This window comes from Pseudozyma hubeiensis (assembly GCF_000403515.1).
Source record: "Pseudozyma hubeiensis SY62 DNA, scaffold: PHS57, whole genome shotgun sequence".
Taxonomy (NCBI): Eukaryota; Fungi; Basidiomycota; class Ustilaginomycetes; order Ustilaginales; family Ustilaginaceae; genus Pseudozyma; species Pseudozyma hubeiensis.
Window position 1 is genome coordinate 485,964 of NW_012133839.1, and position 18,673 is coordinate 504,636.

Sequence of the window (18,673 nt, forward strand, 5' to 3'; positions counted from 1 at the left end):
TAGCGGAGTGCCAAATTTTGCGTGCCCATGCCGAGCGAGCCAAAACCCCGACCGCTCGACACGGCTTTCAAGATCTGCCCCTGTTCACAACGTTGCGTCCGGCCGGGGTCGAGACATCGAGACAAGTCCAATTGTGACAAGGCACCTCATGTGTCCCGTGGCTATGGGCTGGGCTTTGGTGGGCCATGCAAGAGAGAACCCGGTTACGGTTCGGATTCAAACTTTTAACCCGACGGGATCGTAAGTCCTCATTGTGCGATTCGCTTAGGGTCTCACAAAACAATCACCGGCTACTTTGCATCATCTAGACAATGTACCTTCTTCTGATCGAGTAGCAGCCATTGAAAGGTCATGCAAAGCAGAAGCCCGAGCGATGGAACAGCCTGGTCTAACTTCGCCTGCGGTAAAACTTTGGTCGACACGGAACTTTCATGCTGGCTAAATCACAAGGTATTCACCATGATCGTGCCATTTACGTCCCAGAACGTCCACGCCGAGTCCCGGCTGATGTTTTAGTGTGGCAGCAGTCGGAAAGCTGTACTGTACTACATTGCCGTGCATAAGACTGATCGCAAGAAATGGCGCCATTCTGAAAATGACAGTGGCAGATGGTCACATCTCGTAACTTCACGGTGAGTTCCTGGTGCATTGCTTGGCAGCTCCACCCAGCCGTTCAGTGAGTTTGAGTCTAAATCGTGCCCTTCCGAATGGCTTGCGTAGAATGCGTCAACAGCCAGTCCTTGAACGAAAGCTCGGTTCTGCGTCCTCCCACAACAACTGGGTTTGGAAAGAAGCGATAAGTTGCATGGCCAATCAGCTGATGTCTACCGACAACCGTCACACGGGCAGAGATCCAAGCGTGGGAATTGCGCACAGGTACGTTCACGCCCGGTTGATGCATGTCGTTTGACGCTCATTGTTCCGGAGGCTCAAAGCTTTGAGGTGCGCTGCTTCCGTTGGAAGCTGAGAGTATCGGCGAATTTCGGCCCCCTCGAATCTTTGCTGACCCCGATCGATCCAGCGTCGTCAGCATCTCTCCCTCTTCGTCACGCCCGAGCTCCGCGAGCTGTGAGAGGTCTGAAAGCATACATTGAACTCTATATTTACAAAGGTAGCCTCGCCTTTGACAAGGTCTTCGGCCTCAAGACTCGGTCTCGCGGATCTTCTCGACCCATTGACGCAGTGTAGCAGATAACACCTCTGGCAGAGCTTCGACTTCTCGTACCACCACATAGTAGTCGAAGGGGAATGTGTCCATGTAGCGCTCCATCTTGAGTTGCAAGCGTCCGTTGGCGTCCGTGTAGTACGAAGCATTCGTCATGTCCAAGATTGAGCCTCTCGGCTGCTGTGCCGCAGCTGGTTTGGCCACCGGGGTCGATGCTCCGCTGACTGTAGCAGGCTTGGATTGCAACGAGTCAATCACGACAAAAACGAGCATCACGCGCTGCTCCGCCGCTCTGCGCAGCAACGAGCGGAGCTTGGCGTGGTCCTGACAGATGCCATCCGAGATGATGATTTCAAGCTGCCACAGATCTCCACCTTGAGAGGCGGACGAAGAGGATCGCGAAGCGCGCGCCTCGGCCAGCGTCTCGAGCGACTTTTCCACCAGCTTGAGCACGTTTGTCTTTTTCTGCTGGAAGCCGAGTCGATCGATGACATGGGCTCCGTTCTGATCGTTGAAGCTGCCCTTGCCAAAGTCGTGAAGGCTATCGACATCTTCGCCAAAGCGGCAGATCGAGACATCGCCGACTTCCAGCCGAGACAACGCACCCGTGACGAGAGCCAGTGTCTGATATGCCAGGTGCGCAGAGCGCGATTCGGACATGCTGCGACTATCGTCGATCGCCAGCATCACTTGATACTCGCGAGACGAAGGCTTGGTGCGTCGAAGCCAGATCTTGTCTTTGGCAAAATCGGAAGCGATGAAGGGCACGATCTTGCGCATGTTGAGTCGCTTGCCTGTGCGGAAGTCGCCGTTGAGACGCGTTGCCAAAGTGGGAGCGAGGATGAGTCGAAGCTGCTCACACAGCGAGAAGGCCAGATCGGCGGTGAGCGACGCGTACGATCTCCAGAGTTCAGCAGCTTGAGCGAGGCGCTCCTCAGATGAGGCAACGTTACGGAATGCTTCGAGCTGCTGCTGTACCTCGTCATCCACCTCCTCTCGAACGTCATCGGGTAACGGTGTCATAGCTTCGTCGTCCTCGTCCTCTTCCTTCTTGACGTGCACTTCGTCTGCCATGTTGGCGTCTCCGTCGCGATCAAGCAGAGCCTTCTGTTCAGCTGTCAACGAAGCGGAGGGCGGCTTGAGGTCTGAAGGCATGAACGCTTTCTGCTGACCATCGTTGACTTCGTCACGCTGATCCTTGGTGGGCTGATCGGGGAGGGGCTGCGGCTCGTGCTGCTCTGACCCCTCTTGCTCGTTGACATCCTGTCCGCGAGGTTTGGGTGCCAGAGATTCGTCTTCGTCCTCGATGCCGAGATCGCCAAGCTTGCGAACTTCGTCTTGCTCCTGTGCGGCCCCGAGAGCTTGCAGCTCGGCAGCATCATCGTTAGCGACATGCTCGACATCGATGTCTTCGGGCAAGCCTTCGCCATCGTGGTCAGGTCTGTCGCCAGACACCTGCTCCTCCTCCTCTTCGCGGGCATTCTGGATCTCTTGCATTCTGCGCCGGAATTGCTCCAACGCGTCGCCCATACGACGGAGTGGATTGGGGTCGGCGCCAGCTTCACCATCCTGTTCTTGGTCGGCAGTGGCTTCTTGGCGTTCAGTCTGAAGCGAGTGCGCTCCACTTTGACCAGCCGATGGCGGCTGCTCGGCTTGCTCTCGCGGTGCTGCGTCCGGGGACTCGTCCGCGTCGTTGCCTTCGTCAGCCTGCGACTGGTCGTTGCGTGCGTCGACACGTCTGCCTCGCTGAGATCGCGACGACTGCTGCTGGTTGGCTGATTCGTCCTGGCCTCCATCGTCGGCACCTTGATCCACCGCGTCGATGTCGAAGGGATCCACCTGATCCTGTTGGTTGACGGATGGATCGTCGTTTGCAGGTTTCTGCTGCTTCGACTGCGGCTCCGGGCCTTCCTCCTCACCGTCCTCATCCATGGCGTCTTCGCCTTCATCCTTGTCCACCTTGATCTCCTCAGGTTCCGGCTCATCTGCTTCTCCTTCGGCAGTCTCGTCATTTTGCTTCTTGTCGTCGGCCGTCGGGTCGTCTACGAGATCGTCCATCGCCTTGTCGTCGACCCTGTCGTCTCGTTGGTCTTCGTCCGGCATCTTTTCCATGTCGCTTACATCGTCGAGATCGTCGTCGTCATCACGATCCCCGTCGCTCTCACCATCACCGCCGTCCATGTTGAGGTCATCATCCAGATCGAGGTTCTGTCCTTGTTCAGCTTCCTGATCCAGCTGACGACCGCCTCCTTCACCTTGGACATCGGCATCTTCGTCGTCTTCCTCTTCGCCGCCCTCACCCTCTTCGCCTTCGCGCTCCTCGGGCTCGGCAGCGTCTTGGTCGTCAGAGCCGTCTTGTTGGTCGGCATCGCCTTGCTCTTGCTGCTGTTCGTCCGGCTGCGGTTGGTCGTCGCGAGATCCTTCGGCAGGGCGCTCCTGCTTCTGCTTCTCGTCAGCGCTACCAGCGTCGTCTGCCTTGGGAACAGACTCGGCCTCCTTGCCGTCTGCATTGTCAGAGCCAAGATCCTTGTTCGTCTTGTCCTCTGGTGCATCTTTGCTCTCTTCTTCGTCGTCGTTGTTGCCGTCCCACACCTTCTCGTCGACAGCATTCGGGTCGAGAGGATCGACGTCGCCAATGGCCTCTTCAGGCTCTTGCTCGTCGCCATCGTCGCCTTGATCGCTACCGGCGTCTTCGTCTTCTCCGTCGTTGCTGATGTCCTCGAGGTCTCCACCAAAGTCTTGGTCGGCCTCCTTTGCGTTCTTCTCGCGTTCCGTCTTGTCGCCGTCATCCCCTTCATCGTCCGGACCATCCTTTTGAAGCTCTTCGATATCTTCGTCGTCCTCCATTTGATCGGTGATGTCCTTGGCGCCAGAACCGTCGCCAAGTCCGGTACCGCCTTCGAGTTGCTCGCCGTCCTCGCCTTGGCCATCGTCGTCGGTCTGCTGCTCCTCTGGAGGTTTGCAGAATCCCTTGCTGGCCAGAGCAGTCAGCAAATGACAGAGTGTGTGGTCGAGCTTGAGCAAGCTCCTGGAGTAATGCGCTGACGCCAGCAGATGGGCTCGCAGCAGCTCCGAATACTCGCAGAGGAAAGGATAGACGGCAGCGAGCTGCACCTGCACCATCTCTTCCGCATCGGTATCCCTCGCCAGCTGCTGTGCCATGTGTAACAGCTTCTCGACTTCCAAGAAGACTGAAGAGGACCGCAACATGGCTTGCTGGGTCTGCAAAGTGTGCAGTTCGGTCGTAACAACTTTGTCCGACAGGGGACTCGCACTGTCATCTAGGTCAGTCGGGTCAGATGACACGGCTGAGTGAGCGCGACGGACGTCTTGAGCCACCTGCAAGACGGCCGAGATCACCGTGTTGGCTTGCTGCACGAAGATCTCGGGCTGGAAAGAGCCTTTCAGAGGTGCGTCGAGAGTGTCGAGGCATCGGTCAAAGAGCGGAAGGGACTCACTGATCCACTTCCACACAGGATGAAGGAGTGCTTCCAAGGCCGGCAAGTCCTGCAAGTGGATGAACAAGTCTCGCTGCAGGTTTTCGACCAGATCGCGTCCAGCTTCGAGGCTGATGCGCTCTTGCTCTGTGACGAAGAAAAGACCCTTGCCACCTTTGATCGCCGTTTTTGCAAGCACTTCAACGGATGCGGCTTTCTGTCCGAGTTGAGCCGCAAGAGGAGACAATTGCCCAATCAACGTGTCAGCTGGGCCAGCTGGGAATGCCGATGTTGCGAGGAATCTGGGAGCTTGCGTCTGGATCTCGGTGAGCGAGTCGGCCAGGCGAGCAAGGAAGTCGGATAGAGCCTGGAACGGCGCAGATTGCGAGGCCCTGATGACAGTGCCGACACCTGCGACATGCAGATCGCGTATTCGCTCGACGAGCTTCTCGATCGACGACAGCGACAGCAATTCGGAATGCATTCGGTCTCGTTCCTTCAGAACAAGATGCGTGATATGCTCAATGTAGTTGACACCGCGTTGAAGTTCAGCCGTCGACAAGTCAGGGCTGTGACTTTGCAACGAGTCGCGTACTTTCGGCAATGCAGCGAGGAGACGGAAGAAGAGTCGCTCGAGCGTCGAAAATGGCTCGTCCGAGAGCGAGGCGGGACAGACTTGGAGCAGAGCAGGTCGTGTATAGATGTGCATCACGCTCTGATTCATCGCGGCCATGTCGGTCTTGACAAACGAGCTGAGACCGACGCGACGAAGCTCCTTGAGCAGATCCGACCATGCTTTGCGCTTGCGTGCCGTCAGGTTCTTGATCGCTTTCTCGTTGTCCTCTTTCGAAAACGCTGGCGTAAGCTTGGCGAGCTGCTGCTGACGATCGACGATCTCATCGGCCAGATCTGCGATACCCGTGGCGGTCGAAGTTGGTCGCAGCAATGCCGGCCAGAGGCGATCACCTGACATCTTCTGAAGGACTGCGAGAGTCTTGACGATGTTGCGGATATGCTCTGGCGCCGACTCGTTGTGACCGGCGAATGAGACCGCCTCCGTCCAGGCCGCGCTAAGCTTTTCGCTGACTTGGAAAAATCTGTGACGGCTGAGCTCGGCAACAGACAAGGCGGGTATATCGCGCCTGGTGAGTGCATCGAGATGCGAAGCCAACATGGGATCCACCGGCTGACGAAGGATGTCCCTGAACTTGCGCAGGGTCTTGTGCAGCTGACGATGCGTCTTGTGAGCCGACTGCTTGAGCGCGTGGATGTTAATGTCCTTCCAGCTCGCCAGCTTGATGAAGCCAAGAATGTCCTTTTCCAAGACTGCACGCTGGCTCTGCAAGGTACCAGAGATGCGCTCGTCAAATTGGCGGAAGAAGGCAGTCACGTTGTGCAACACCACTCCGACCTCTCCGAGACCTTGACTCTCCTTTGGCGGAGCTAAGCGGACGAGTTGCTCGATAAAGCGCGCGTACGACTCGAGCAGAGAAAGGCGCGCTTCGAATTGTCCGAGGGGGCTCGAGCGGATGAATTGGTCGACCGCGTCGATGAGCTGCTCGACGTGATCCTTGAACGCCTCCGGCCCATCCGCTGAAGCGGCTCGGGTGCCTCGTATGAGGATCTCGTACACACGGAACCACCATTCTCCAAGCTCGTCCTGGAAGGTACTTGCCTGCGTGCTGAGCAGCTCTGCCCAGCACGACAGCTCCAAGCGCCTCCACTCGATGATCTGAGCAGAGATGCGTTCGCGATTTGCCTGAATTGACGTCTCCTTGCTCGCAAAACCCTCCCAGTCTTCGGTGTGCGTCAAGAGCTGCTCGAGAGCGCTGAGCATCTTGGCCACCGGACTTGCGGCACCAAGGCGCAGTACTGCGTCGCAGCGATCGCGAATATGCTGCAGAACCATCTGCTCGGGCCAGTTCTGTATGAGAGCACTCAGTCGCGCTCGTAGCTCCTCGACGATAACAGTCGCCTTTCCGACCTCAGATGTGCGGGGATCCAGGTAAAAGTTGAAGTCCTTGGAGGTCTGGCTCGATGCGAGCTGGTCGTCGATGGCCGCTGACAGACCAAAGGCCGCGCCAATCTTGTCGATGTTCTCCGACCAATCCTCGTGATGCTGGCGCATGAGCTTGGTTACGAGACTGTCGCGCTCTTGCTGGAACATTGCAGAGGCTGTTCCACGGGAAGAAGATCCGAAGATCGCCATGTGCGCATGCAACACAACAGCAAATCGAGGCGGAGGCAGCAACATTCCCTTGTGCATCGAGTGTTCTTCACCATTGACGGCGACGGAAGGTCGCGGACCATCCAGAATATCGTCGTCGTACTCCGGGAACAAGGAGCGGAACTCCTTCTCTTCTGCTTCTGCATCCATGTCGATGGAGTCTTCGATCTTGCGCGACTTGTACAGACTCGAATTCTCTTCCTCTTCGCGCTTTGCCCTTTCCCTGTCGAGCGCCCACAGTTGAAAGATTCTCTCATAGCCACGGCTGACGTTGCGAAGGCTATCGGGGCTCTCCAGCACCGCAGTGCTAAGCGAGGCACGATCGTAGGCGACAGAGGTGGCGGAGACGATGAGGAGGGAAGCTGATATCTGTGAGCGTGCCTGAAGCTGATTTGAGAGGCTCGCCTGCCGTAACAACGCCGTGCTGCGTGCAGACGGGAAAGCGACGAGTGCTTCCACGATGGCACCGCGCTGCTTGACGTCGTCGGATGCAAACGCGATTCGGCTCTCCTGACGAACGATTCGCAACCCAAGCTGGAGCTGTAGCAGCGATGCCAGGATGGGCTCGACCATATCACGAAGCTCAGCAAAAGTCTTGCGAAGTCGATCGCCGAAGGAGAGCAAGCTAGCTTGCAAGCTTGCTTCCCGCTGCTCGGCCTGCTCTGAGGGTCCGCTGATCAATGCCTGAACCAGATTAGCCACTCGCTCGGGTGTCACTACCTCCCGGAGGAACGACGATGTCTCGCGGTAAAACTGCGACAGGAGCTTCAGATTCGGCTTTCGCCAAGCTTGAGCATGCTCGCCAGCGTGCATCTTGAGCTGCTTGCTGGTATCGTCGATCCGGGTTTGCAGATCACGGATGACGCGATTGCTCGCCGCGCCGGTCGTGGCTGACTCAGCGTAGATCTCGAGGTCGAGTGCACTTTTGAGCTGAGATTGGCAGAATTCGTTAAAGTTGGCCATTGTTCTGCGAGCGACAATCGGGTCGAGCGCGACGTTGGGCAGGTAAAGACGAAGCATGATCAACGAAGTGGAGATCCACGCTTGTCCAATGGTCGCGACTTCTCTCGTGTCTCTCGGGCCTGACAAGGCAGGTTGAATTTCTTGCTCCAGGACGATGATCCACTCGCACAATGCAGCGGCGGTGCCCTCCGCGAGGTGCGCCCGTTCCGCTGCCAGCAACGACTTGAGGACAGCGCTGCATTCCGTCAAACCGGTCGCGGACTTCCACGACGGGAGACCTTGCTTCGACAGATCCTTGAGGGCAGCATTGTAGAGTGCCTCGGAGACGAGGCCGATGAAGCAGGTCAAGACTTCGGTAAGCTTTTCGGCGCGGAACGACGAGCTTGCCGGTAGAGCGGCACCGACGCTTCTGATCATGCGACCGACCGAAGCATCGTGAAGCGATTTCTCCTCAAGAGATCGAGATCCAAATCGCGATTCAAGCAGCGTCTGCAGAGCGACGGGCCGCAAAAGGCAGGCGGGTCCGTCGCTTGTCGAGACCTGGCCTGCCTCTCCCAGCCAAAGACGACGAATCCAGCTGAAGTCTGCCAGGACCGCGTTTGAAATTGTGGATCCGGAGTCCAGTGACCATAGAACGGACTTGCATGAAGCAGCAGCTGCTTGAATGGCTGGCGATGAATCAGCTGTGAAGAGATTCATGACAATCTTCATCCTGGAAGCCTCGGGCCCGGCATGCAAACAGTCGGGCGTCTTGGTCGAAACCTCTGCGAGACTGAGCAGTATGGCTTCCGCTTTGGCTGTCGCAGCGGAGCCGACCGCAGCGTGCTGCTGATCTTTGATGGCTGCCCTATTGCCGGCAGATCGGATCATCTTGAGCGTCTGCCATCCGAGCTGCATGATCTCTCGCAGCTGCGACGGCGCCGCTGACTGTTTACTCGCAACACAGAGAGTGGCTGCGACATCCAAAGCGTTCTTCACTAGATCGCCGCCGGCAACAGCTGGAAGCTGCGTCAGCTCATCGCAGATCAGACGGTACAAGCTGGTCTGCATACCCTCGTTGGCTCCGAAGAGGGACCAGATGGGGAACAGCGCCTTACCGGACGTGAGTTGAAGGGATCCTCCCAGCGAGTCGATCGTGCGAAGCAGATGGGCGTCGCTGACGATTCCTCCGTCATTGGTGTCCCTGAGCAGGTCCGACATGAATCGCACCAGAATCTGTATCGACGAGTAATCGAGCTCGGAGGTTGCGCATAGCTTCTGCAAGTACTCGGCAGAGCGCAAAAGCGAAGCCACTTGACGCAGGGTCGAGGCGGACCAACTGGCAGCGCCGTCGGTATGCACAGATGCAAGCACCATATTGTTGGTGGCAGCGATCAGGGGAAAGACGTTGCGCACAGTCGTCGTCGCTTGGTCCTCGTCGTGGACCATTGCGGTGCTGCTGAGTCGTGCGGAACGTTCCAAGATGCTGAGATCCTGCATGCGCTTCGTAGAGGCTGCTTCCATAATCTGCTGCGCTCCGAGACGTTGTATCATCGCCGCGAGAAGAATGCCAATGCTCTCTGCTGAGACACTTTGCGATCCTAGCAGTCGAGACACGTTGTCGTCGTAGCGAAGGTCGACGGAGAAGGAATCAACTAGCTCCTGCGTGACATGAGTCGTATCTGCCAAACGATGCTGGACAGCTTCTCTGCTGGTCAGAAGAGGCGTGGGATTTGATACAACGTCCTGCAACAATGCCGAGGTAATGCCCGAGACCGTTAACAGACGTCTGATCAGCACTTGCCGAATCAATGTGAACACCTTGGGAGAGCTGAGACGTATCAGCAAGGAGGCGCTTGCTTCTGAGGCTGATTCTTCGACGCTCGAGAGAAGCAAAGGTAAGGTAGCAGACGCCAAAGTAGTGTTGGTAAGCGTCAGCTGACTAGCCGCCCAGATCGCCGCCTCGCGTCGGTGGACGCTTGGCAGATCGCTTAGTTGCCCTTCTTCTCGCTCTTCAAGGCCACGCTGCAGCATCTGACCGCGCAGCGAAGCATCCATCAGCATCCTCTGAGCGGACGCTTCAAGGCTGATCGATTTGCCGGACTCGACACCGCAGAGCTGCATGAGCCTCTCGAGATCGGCAGACTCGGCGCTCTGTTGCGGCAAGAGAGCGATCTCGATTCCTCGGTTCCTCATGGCCCTTGATAGCTCGCCATGCCTTGGGTCCAAGCACATGAATACGCGGAAGTTCGGATGGGGTCGAACCACGGGCACTTTGCCGTCCACGACACCGCGTTCGCTGATGACCAGGGAGCCGTTGACTTCGAAGAGAGAGTTGAGTCGATCCAGCACCGATGCCGAGCAGAGGTTGGCGTTGTCGAGCAAGAGCCAATGACCTTCCTGCAAGGCTCGAAGTAGAGGTCCATCGATCCATTCGAATCTTCCCGTGGCTCGTTCGGTGTCCTGCGAGGTCTGCTGTAATTCGATAGCTGCTGCAGAGGCGTCCTCAAGCGCTGCTCTGAGAGCGTCATCATCGATGCGGCCATTGAGAGCTCGTACGGCCTCAAAGGCACTGACCATGCTCTCTGCAGAGAGCGTGGCTTTTGTATTCCAAATAGCCATCTCGAATACGTCACGAGCAGCGAGGAAGGCTGCAAGATGGTCAGTGCTCGACGCAGCAACCATTTCGAAAACGCGCTGCATCTCCTTTAGCAGCGTGCTAAAGGCATGTCTTATGCGTCCATGCGGGTCGTACTGTTCAAACGTGCCGATGAGGTCCATGGTATCGGTGCCTGAGTTCATCTGGAATTCTTCCAAGCGGGCGCCCGTCAGTTGTGCAAGAAGCCTCACCACGCTCGTCTTTCCGCAACCTGTGGGCCCGACGAGGATGGAGAGCCATTCCTTGTGCACGCAGTCCATCAAGGCCTCGAGCATCGGTAGCTGACTTGGGAGGAGGACGAGACGGTGGTTGAACGCGTTCAATACTGGCTCGCGCTGCATCACCGCATGTCCGATTCGCACTTTGGTCCGCGTCAACGTCGACAGAATGCGCGGAGCGTTGGCCGACTCCGTACCAAATGTTTTCCGGAACAGTTCGCGTGCGGCTTGACGATCAGAGATTGAGCGGAAGCGCTGGATGTAGAGGGAAGCAAGATGCTCGACCGGATCGCCAAGTTTGTTGAGACCAAGATTGGTGTGCAGCAGATCAAGCCATCGCATCAGATCTCGGAGATTGAATTCCCATGGGGCTCCGACCCTGCCGAAGGAGTGCTTGACGACAACTTCGTGATGGAGATCAAAGTTGAACTGGATCATGCGACGAAGCTGCTCCGTATCAAAGTTGGGGTACAGATGCGAGCTGATGGCGAGAATGTCTTGGCGCGTAAGCTCTTCGATGTGCACCTTGATGAAACGGTTGAGGAACGACTTGGGAAGACCTTTCCTGCCGCCGCCCTGGTGATGTGGGTTCTGTGCGGCAAAGATGCGGAAGTCCCTATGCTTGGTGAAGGAGCGTCCCAGCTCAGGCACGTAGACGGTTCCACGATGGTCAAGGCACGAGTTGAGGCCCTCGAGCACCGTTTGAGATGCGAGGTTCATCTCGTCGAGCAGCACCCATTCGCCTTGCTGCATGGCGGTAAGGAAAGCTGCGTCACGCCAAGCAAACTCACCAGGACCTCCGCCTTCCAAAGGCATGTCTGACCCAAACAGATCCACAAGCTCGGTCTGATCGGAGAGGTTGATGCGAGTCAGCGGGCGAGCTGCTGCAGCGGCGAGGGCAGTGATCAGACTGGTCTTGCCCGCTCCTGGGCTACCTTCGAGAAGGACCGACTTTCCTGGTACGGACAAAGCTCGAAGGACTCGCATAGCGTTGGATGCAGAAGTCTTTGCTCCGAAGCTGAACGACCCAGAACCTCGCGCGACTGTGTCGATGCTCCCGCGTTGGATGGTGTAGGGACCAATGCGCAAGCGCTCCTCGGAGATGTCCACTTCGAAAAGGCTTTCCAGTTTGGGATCGTACTCTTGAGGTGCAATGAGCTCGGCCACCCTGGCAAGGCAGCGATTGCGTAGCTGCGCCAAGCCTGCAGCGGTCATGGCTGCGGTGGCAGGCAGCGCCCCTAGGCCGTCAATGATCGTGAGAGAGGCGCCATGGGCGAAAGCGAGGGCTGGATCTAGCGACGAGCTGACGACGAGCTCGTTCATGAATGATGCCCACGTAAGAAGATCTCGCAAGCCCAATCCTGACTGGTCGCGGCCGCCAATCTGATGAATGAACCAGTCGGAAAAGTCGATGATGGGCTCGGTCCATAGCAACAACCTAGCGTCCCTCCATTGTGCGTTGATAATCTGGATCAAGTCGCTACGAATATCGACGTGCGGCACCCAGATCTCGGTGAATCGATTACGCAGCGCGGGTGAGAGCTCCTTCTTGCCGTAGTCGCCACCTGGGTTCATGGTCGCGAGCACTTGGAAGCCATCTGCACCCGTGATCTGCGATGACGAGATGTCAGCCTCGGAGCTAAGTTGGCTCGACGAGGTGGCTCGCTCGGCCAAGACGAGTGTTCTAGCAGGTTCCAGAACGCTATTGAGACGCTCGAGCACGCTGTCGTCGGCCAATGAGATTTCGTCGAGCAAGATGTGATCGCCAGCTCGCATCGCCTGTACCAGAGGGCCGTCCCGCCATTCGAACAGCGCGGTAGCCTGGTACACCTCGCGCAGAGCACTGTTTAGCGACTGCTTAGCTGTTGCCTTTTGCGATTGGTCTAGTGACGCCAGCTGCTCCGGCTCGTTGGACAAGATCGCCTCCATGACGGAGGAAACGTCTTCGAGCTTGCTCTCACCACTGAGATTGTGTGGGATGTGGAGCTCGTTCAGGGCTTCGATGCATGCAGCCTTGGCGGAGTTTTGCTGAGCAGCTCGATTGCGAAGCGGACGCTGACCACCGAGAAGATCGGCCGTGTCGGTGTTCTGGTGACAGTTGACACAGTGTAGATCGCGACCGAAGGCAGTCGCGAGTACCTCGCACACGGACGTCTTGCCCGCACCAGTTTCACCGACGAGCAGCACTGGCTCGTTGTACCGCAGGGATGTGGCCACGAGGCACAGCAATCGTTGAAAGGCTGATGTTTTCACGATGTTTGTGCTGGAAAGGGTCTTGATGATGGCGCTGCCGAGTCCTCTGCCGATACGAGCAAGCGTTGCCTCGCTGTCTTGACCCTCTAGCAAGTACATGCGCTCGACGTCGAGCTTGACGCGCATGACCTTCTCGATGACCTCCTTGACGATGTCCTTATCGTCTGAGCGACGCGCTCGCTCGGCGATAAGCATGTACCCGTTCTCTGCCAGTTGCTGATAGCCTACCGCTTCGCGATTGCCCCAACGGAATAGGTCACGAAGCGTGACGAAGGCCTGCTTGGTCTCAAAGACACGACCAGCCTGGCGACGCTTCTGTAGCTCTTCAAAGACGCCTACGATGCGCGACGAGTAAGAGGGAGCTATCTTGCATCGGTTGGTGAGAATCGTCTCGAGCTCGGCTCGCGGAACGTCATCAAAGTGCAGCTCGAGGAAACGATTGCGGAAGGCTCGACTCAACACTTTACGTCCGGCGTAGAGACCTGGAGGGTTCTGCGTCGCAAAGAGCATAAAGTGTGGATGGGGCTTGACCACCTCGCCTGTCTCGGGGATGACGAGCTCGCGATTGTCATCCAGCAGACGATTGAGAGCCTCGAGCACGTCCGTGGGTGCCAAGTTGAGCTCATCCAAGACGATCCAATCACCTCTACGCAGAGCTTTGACCAGCAAGCCTTCCTGAAAGCTAAGCTTGCCCGAGTCGGGGTCCGAGGCGTACGAGCCAATGTACTCTTGGATGTCGGTGTGCTCGTGGTTGTTGATGCGAACGAAGCGGTGTCCAGTGCGACGCGCAAGATACTCGACGGCACTCGTTTTACCCGCTGACGTAGGCCCCTGGATGAGGACGGGAGAGCGACGGGTCAACGCGGTTCTCGAGAGTCCCACGAGCTTGTTCTGCACGGACGGCGTAAGAATGTAGTCCTCTGCAGCGTCGAGTGGTGCAGGTCCGGTCGTGAGCCAGAATGGCCCGACTTGGACGAAATATTCGTCTTCGGCACCCGTGGGAGCTGGAGGAACATAGGTAGCGATGGCACGGGCATTCTTTGCCTTGGTCAGGGTATGACGCTCGATTATGGCGCGGACTGTCCTGGCGCTGGTTTCGTCCAACAGCAGGGTGAAAGCCATGATGAAACCTTCCCAAAGACCACGGCGCAGTCCGTACTGCGGTGCAATGTCAGTGGCGAACGTCAATGCGCGCGATAGAGTTCGGATGGAAAAGTGGGGTCGCTGATTGGCGCCATCGGCCAGCTCGTGCTGCTGCGCCAAGCGGCGAATCTCGGCATAGCATTCGGCGACATCCATTATGGCACCTCTGTCTCCGAGAGCGTGCTCGCCGATGTACTTTTCCACGATGGCCGTGAGCGCATCACGATCGGTATCTGGACTGGGCACGTAGAGCTCGGTGAAACGCGATCGTAAGCTGGCCGGCAAATCCTTCTTGCCGACATCGGTGGCAGGATTCATGCAAGCAAAGAGTCGGAAGTTGGGATGTCTGGGAATAGGCTCCAGATCGCCGCGCTCTGTGAGGGTGATGCTCGAGGTCGGAGATTGGAGGAGGCCCGTGAGGCTGTCGAGAGTCTCGGCGGCCGCCAGGTTGATCTCGTCGAGCAAAATCCAGTCACCTTGTCTGAGCGCCTTGACCAGGGGACCCTCAACAAAGGAAAAGACGAGGTTCTTCTTCTTGCCGCCGTGCTGGACACCAAAGTCCCTGGCTTTTGCATCCAGCTCGACCCACTCGCGATCAAGTTCTGCCTCTGCTCGCGCATCGTCGATATCAGAAGGAGAACCTTCGGCAGCGCCTCGCTCCGTTTTGCGCTTCTTTCTCGAACCGGATCCGGCACGTCCGTCGGCGTCGACGCTGGCGATGTCTTGATCTGTCGCTCCTGTCGTATTGGGACCTCTCTGGCGTTGCGAGGCCATCTTTGCAGATTCGCGCCACAGAAGGGCAAGGCGGGACCATTTACCAGCGATGAAGGCTTTGCGCTCGGCGTCGACGAAGCGCGCATTGCGGCGGGACGAAAAGGTGCGGGCGAAGAGGGAGCTCCATTGGTCGTGGATCTCGGTGGCCGGAACTTTGGGATCGAGCGGTTTGAAGGCTCCGAGTAGGTCGCCGCTCTCAGTCTGCTGGCTAAGATTGAGCGCAACCATAGGTTGACCGAGGAGCGAAGCAAGATGTTGAATGACAGTGGTCTTGCCCGTACCGGTCTCGCCGACAAGGAGCACGGGCTCGCCAAGAGCTGTTGCTACAGTCAGCCTCTCTAGCAGCAACAGAGACGGCTTTGTCATTGCAAACTTTCTCGAAACCGGAGCGGCTCTTTTGGCGATGGCCTTGGAACGACGCTGCAGCTCGCAGCGACCGACACGGATCAGGCTCGATCCAGCGTCAATGGACTGGACCATCGCGTTGACGCCGAGAGAGGGATCTGCGGACCTCACAGAGAGCTCTGGGATGCGCTGCTTGAGCGCCCACCAGGCACGTTCGCTGGTCAAGCCAAGCTCTTGGGCGAGCAGCTCAACCAGCGCTCCATAGCGGTCAGCACTCTTGCCGTTGAATGCTTTCGTTGTAGAAGGAGTAGCTGAAGCCGAAGTGGCGAGTACCTCTTGCGCTGGGGGCACCGAACCGAGGAAAATGTCGCACGCCTCGATGAAGATCTCCTCTTGCTGCACGGGATTGCTGAGCGGATCGGAGCGCAAGGCATGTTCGTTCGACAAGAGGCGCTCAACGCGGCGGCACCACTTGATGAGATCGCGCAGAGTCGCTGTGCGGATGCTGCCCGCGCTGACGCTCGCGCCTGTTGCTGAAGACCGAGATGAAGCTGCCGATGGCTGCGTAGCGCGTTGAAGCTTGTGCCAAGTTGAGACAAGACGGTCGACAAAATGCGACTGCTGAGTGGTGAGATGCACAAACTTGTTCTTGAGGATACTGCTCACATCGGCCTGACTGGGCGCAGCCACGAATACTTCTGACCAGTGCGAGCTACCGAGGAAATTTGCACCCGTGGATAAGGACGCGTTTCGCAACGAGGAAGCTGTGGCTCGTGTGGCAAAGAGAGCAAAACCATGACCAGCTACGACCTTGCCACGAGTGCCGAGATCGATGGTGGGGCGCGTGCCCAATACTTTTGTGGGACCGAGCTGTTCGACGAGTTGAGCGATGGTACTGAGCACTTCGGAGCCTGCCTTGTCAATGTCCTCGAGCACGATCCACTTGCCCTGTCGCAGAGCACGGGTGAGGGCGCCTTCGGTCCATTCAAATTTGCCTGGTTGCGTTGGACTCGAGACGAACGAGCCGAGAAGCTGCTTGGCATCGATGCCAGATTGATCGCCGAGTTGGATGGTGAGGAGATGGCTCGCATTCGTGGACGATTCTACTCCTTTGAGCAATTGTGAAAGGTGTCGTATCAAGCTCGACTTGCCGCTGGACGATGGACCGGAGATGAGGATGGGGTAATGGAGGCTGAGCCGAAGAGCGAGCTGCGATAGAGACGGCGAGATGCCTGTGGTCTCGATGAAGCGGTCTTCAAGGGGTATGGCAGAATGGTCGTTGATGCTCTGACGAGAGCGTGCGAGCAGGACACCGCCGACGCAGCAGACTTCAGGAGACAGATCGTCGGTTGAGAGCGCGATGCGCTTTCCGTTCATCGCTGTTTCGCCCTCTCCATCGTCCAGGTACGGTGCGCTCGTTTGAGCCACACGCGATCGGGCAAGTTGGATGCGCGAGAACTCTTCCGTTTCGAGAGTCCACGAGTTGATGCCAGCTGGTTCGAAGGCGAGCGGCGCTACCGCATTGATGGTGTATGGATCAGAGGTGTCGATGGCAAGCGTGTCGAGGCACTTTTGCTGTAGTTGATATCGTCCATTTTCGCTGATGCCCTGCTGCGAGGTGAAGAAGTGGAGAGCAAGCAGACGCGTGGAAACTGAATCGGAAGGATCCGACGAGAGAACGATTCGATGCGCCCATTCAGCGTAGGATCTTCCAGTCTGGCCAGGAAGAGCGTTCGAGGTGGCTGCGACGAGTCTGTAAAGATCCAGCAGCACTTGGTTGCGCACCTCGACTGGTGCTTCCGAGATGCTTTGAGGCAAGGTGGCAAAGGCGGCCGTGCCGACAAACGTGGTCAGGAGCTCGTAAATGTCGGGAGGGAAGATGCCGATCAACAAAGCGAAGCTGTGCAGAGTCTTGACTAGAGCTTCGACGCTAGTACCATCCGTTTTGTGTGCTTGATCGAGCGCGCGAGTCGCTAGTTCCACTAATATTGGCTTGAAGCATGATGCCACTGGAAGGGTGCAACCCGGTACGAGAAGCAACGCCGCGATGCGATCCAGAGCGTTCGATGCCGAGCTCTTTGCGTCGAGGATGGCTATCGCTCCTTCCAGCACGCGCAGAGCCTCTGTTCGCTCTGATAGCTCGGTCCTCAATGAGATACAACCTGCGTACACATCGACTTTCAGAGCTGAACGACATAGTGCGGTTGTTGAGGCGTCGCCTTCGGCGTCGATTGATGTTGCCAGCGAGGACGAACCCATCTTGCAAAGCAACGACCTTTCAGGTCGACTAGGATACGGGTCTATGAAAGCGAGACGATGCGTGTCATGTGAGGTGAAAGAAGGTTGGACACGGGTTCCGAAAAGGTTGATGATGACCAAGTCGATGAACGTAAAGTGAATCCGAATCTACGCAGCGGATATTCGCTTGGAGGTACGCCAGATGATCCGAAGCGACACTGAGAGAGGTCTGCTGTGTGTTTGTCGGCCTGAGTAGCCAATGATAGGCTCGTAGAAGTGCTGTTGAATGGTGTTTAGCTGCAAGTTCAGGTCGAGCACCATCATCTTGGCAAGCGAAAAGCAAAGCCAGCGAGACCCTCGATTTCTTCCTAAACGTTTTCTGATTTTTCTTCCTCCTCCTCCACAGCCTGTGGAATTTCTTCGTGAACTGTAGCTCAGCCGCCCAAAAAAAAATGTCGAGCTAGTCCGACTTCCGAAGTTCGAGACCGACTTTTTCTGCTTCTTCTTGTCGTGTGTCACACTCTATTCCCTCACGTTGTTAACCTGGTCTTCTGCAGCATTCTATCAACCAGCAACTCGTCACAATCATCATGTCGGCGCTTCCAGGTGAGTGTGAGGATGCGATACCAGTGCCTGGCGCCTTCTTGCTTTACTGACGTCCACGGGTCGCCGTCCAAATTGGCTCAACAGACAAGATCGGCTCGCTCCTCTTCTGCCCAAATTGCGGTTCGTTACTCGATGTTCCTGGCGACGAAGACTTCATCAAATGCGCTCCCTGCGGTGCTGTTCAAAATGCGAAGGGTATGTTACCGCTCAATTCCTGCAAGATTTGGTGCGAGCGGCCCCGACTGACCACACCCTTTGATCCTGTTCGTGTTCGATCGCGGTCAATCACTTAGTCTACGACAATCTTTCCATCGTGACACGCTCGCATCCCTCGGCGTTCCCGTCAGCATTGCGCCAGAAACGTCAGTTGGTCAACACAGCAGCCGCGCTTGGCGACAACAACAAACCACAAGAAGCCACCATTAAGGAAAAGTGCCCTGGATGCGGCAACGACGAGATGAACTTCCACACCCTCCAGCTCCGTTCAGCAGATGAGGGAACCACCGTCTTTTACGACTGTCCAAAATGCGGCTACAAGTTCAGTCAGAACAACTGAATCGCCACAGCCCAGTCATCCATTCGAGGCAGCAGCGACTCATGCCAATTTTGGTCAGCACTCTCTTTTCACATCTTGCATCTCTTTCAGTCTCGTCACCGTGTATTAGT

At 57.0% G+C, this 18,673-nt stretch overlaps 2 protein-coding genes across 2 annotated transcripts; one reads left to right on the plus strand and one right to left on the minus strand.

The window, feature by feature from the left end:
• Positions 1-1,141: 1,141 nt before the first annotated feature.
• Positions 1,142-17,422, minus strand: PHSY_006075 (hypothetical protein; the record flags this gene model as incomplete). The annotated part of the gene is made up of 2 exons (XM_012336678.1): positions 1,142-15,742; positions 15,830-17,422. The coding sequence occupies 2 exons, from the start codon at positions 17,420-17,422 to the stop codon at positions 1,142-1,144; spliced, it is 16,194 nt and encodes a 5,397-aa protein (XP_012192068.1).
• Positions 17,423-17,534: 112 nt separating this feature from the next.
• PHSY_006076 (likely RNA polymerase II core subunit) lies at positions 17,535-18,563 on the plus strand (the record flags this gene model as incomplete). Its single annotated transcript, XM_012336679.1, has 4 exons — positions 17,535-17,552; positions 17,959-18,007; positions 18,092-18,202; positions 18,355-18,563. The coding sequence occupies 4 exons, from the start codon at positions 17,535-17,537 to the stop codon at positions 18,561-18,563; spliced, it is 387 nt and encodes a 128-aa protein (XP_012192069.1).
• Positions 18,564-18,673: the final 110 nt, after the last annotated feature.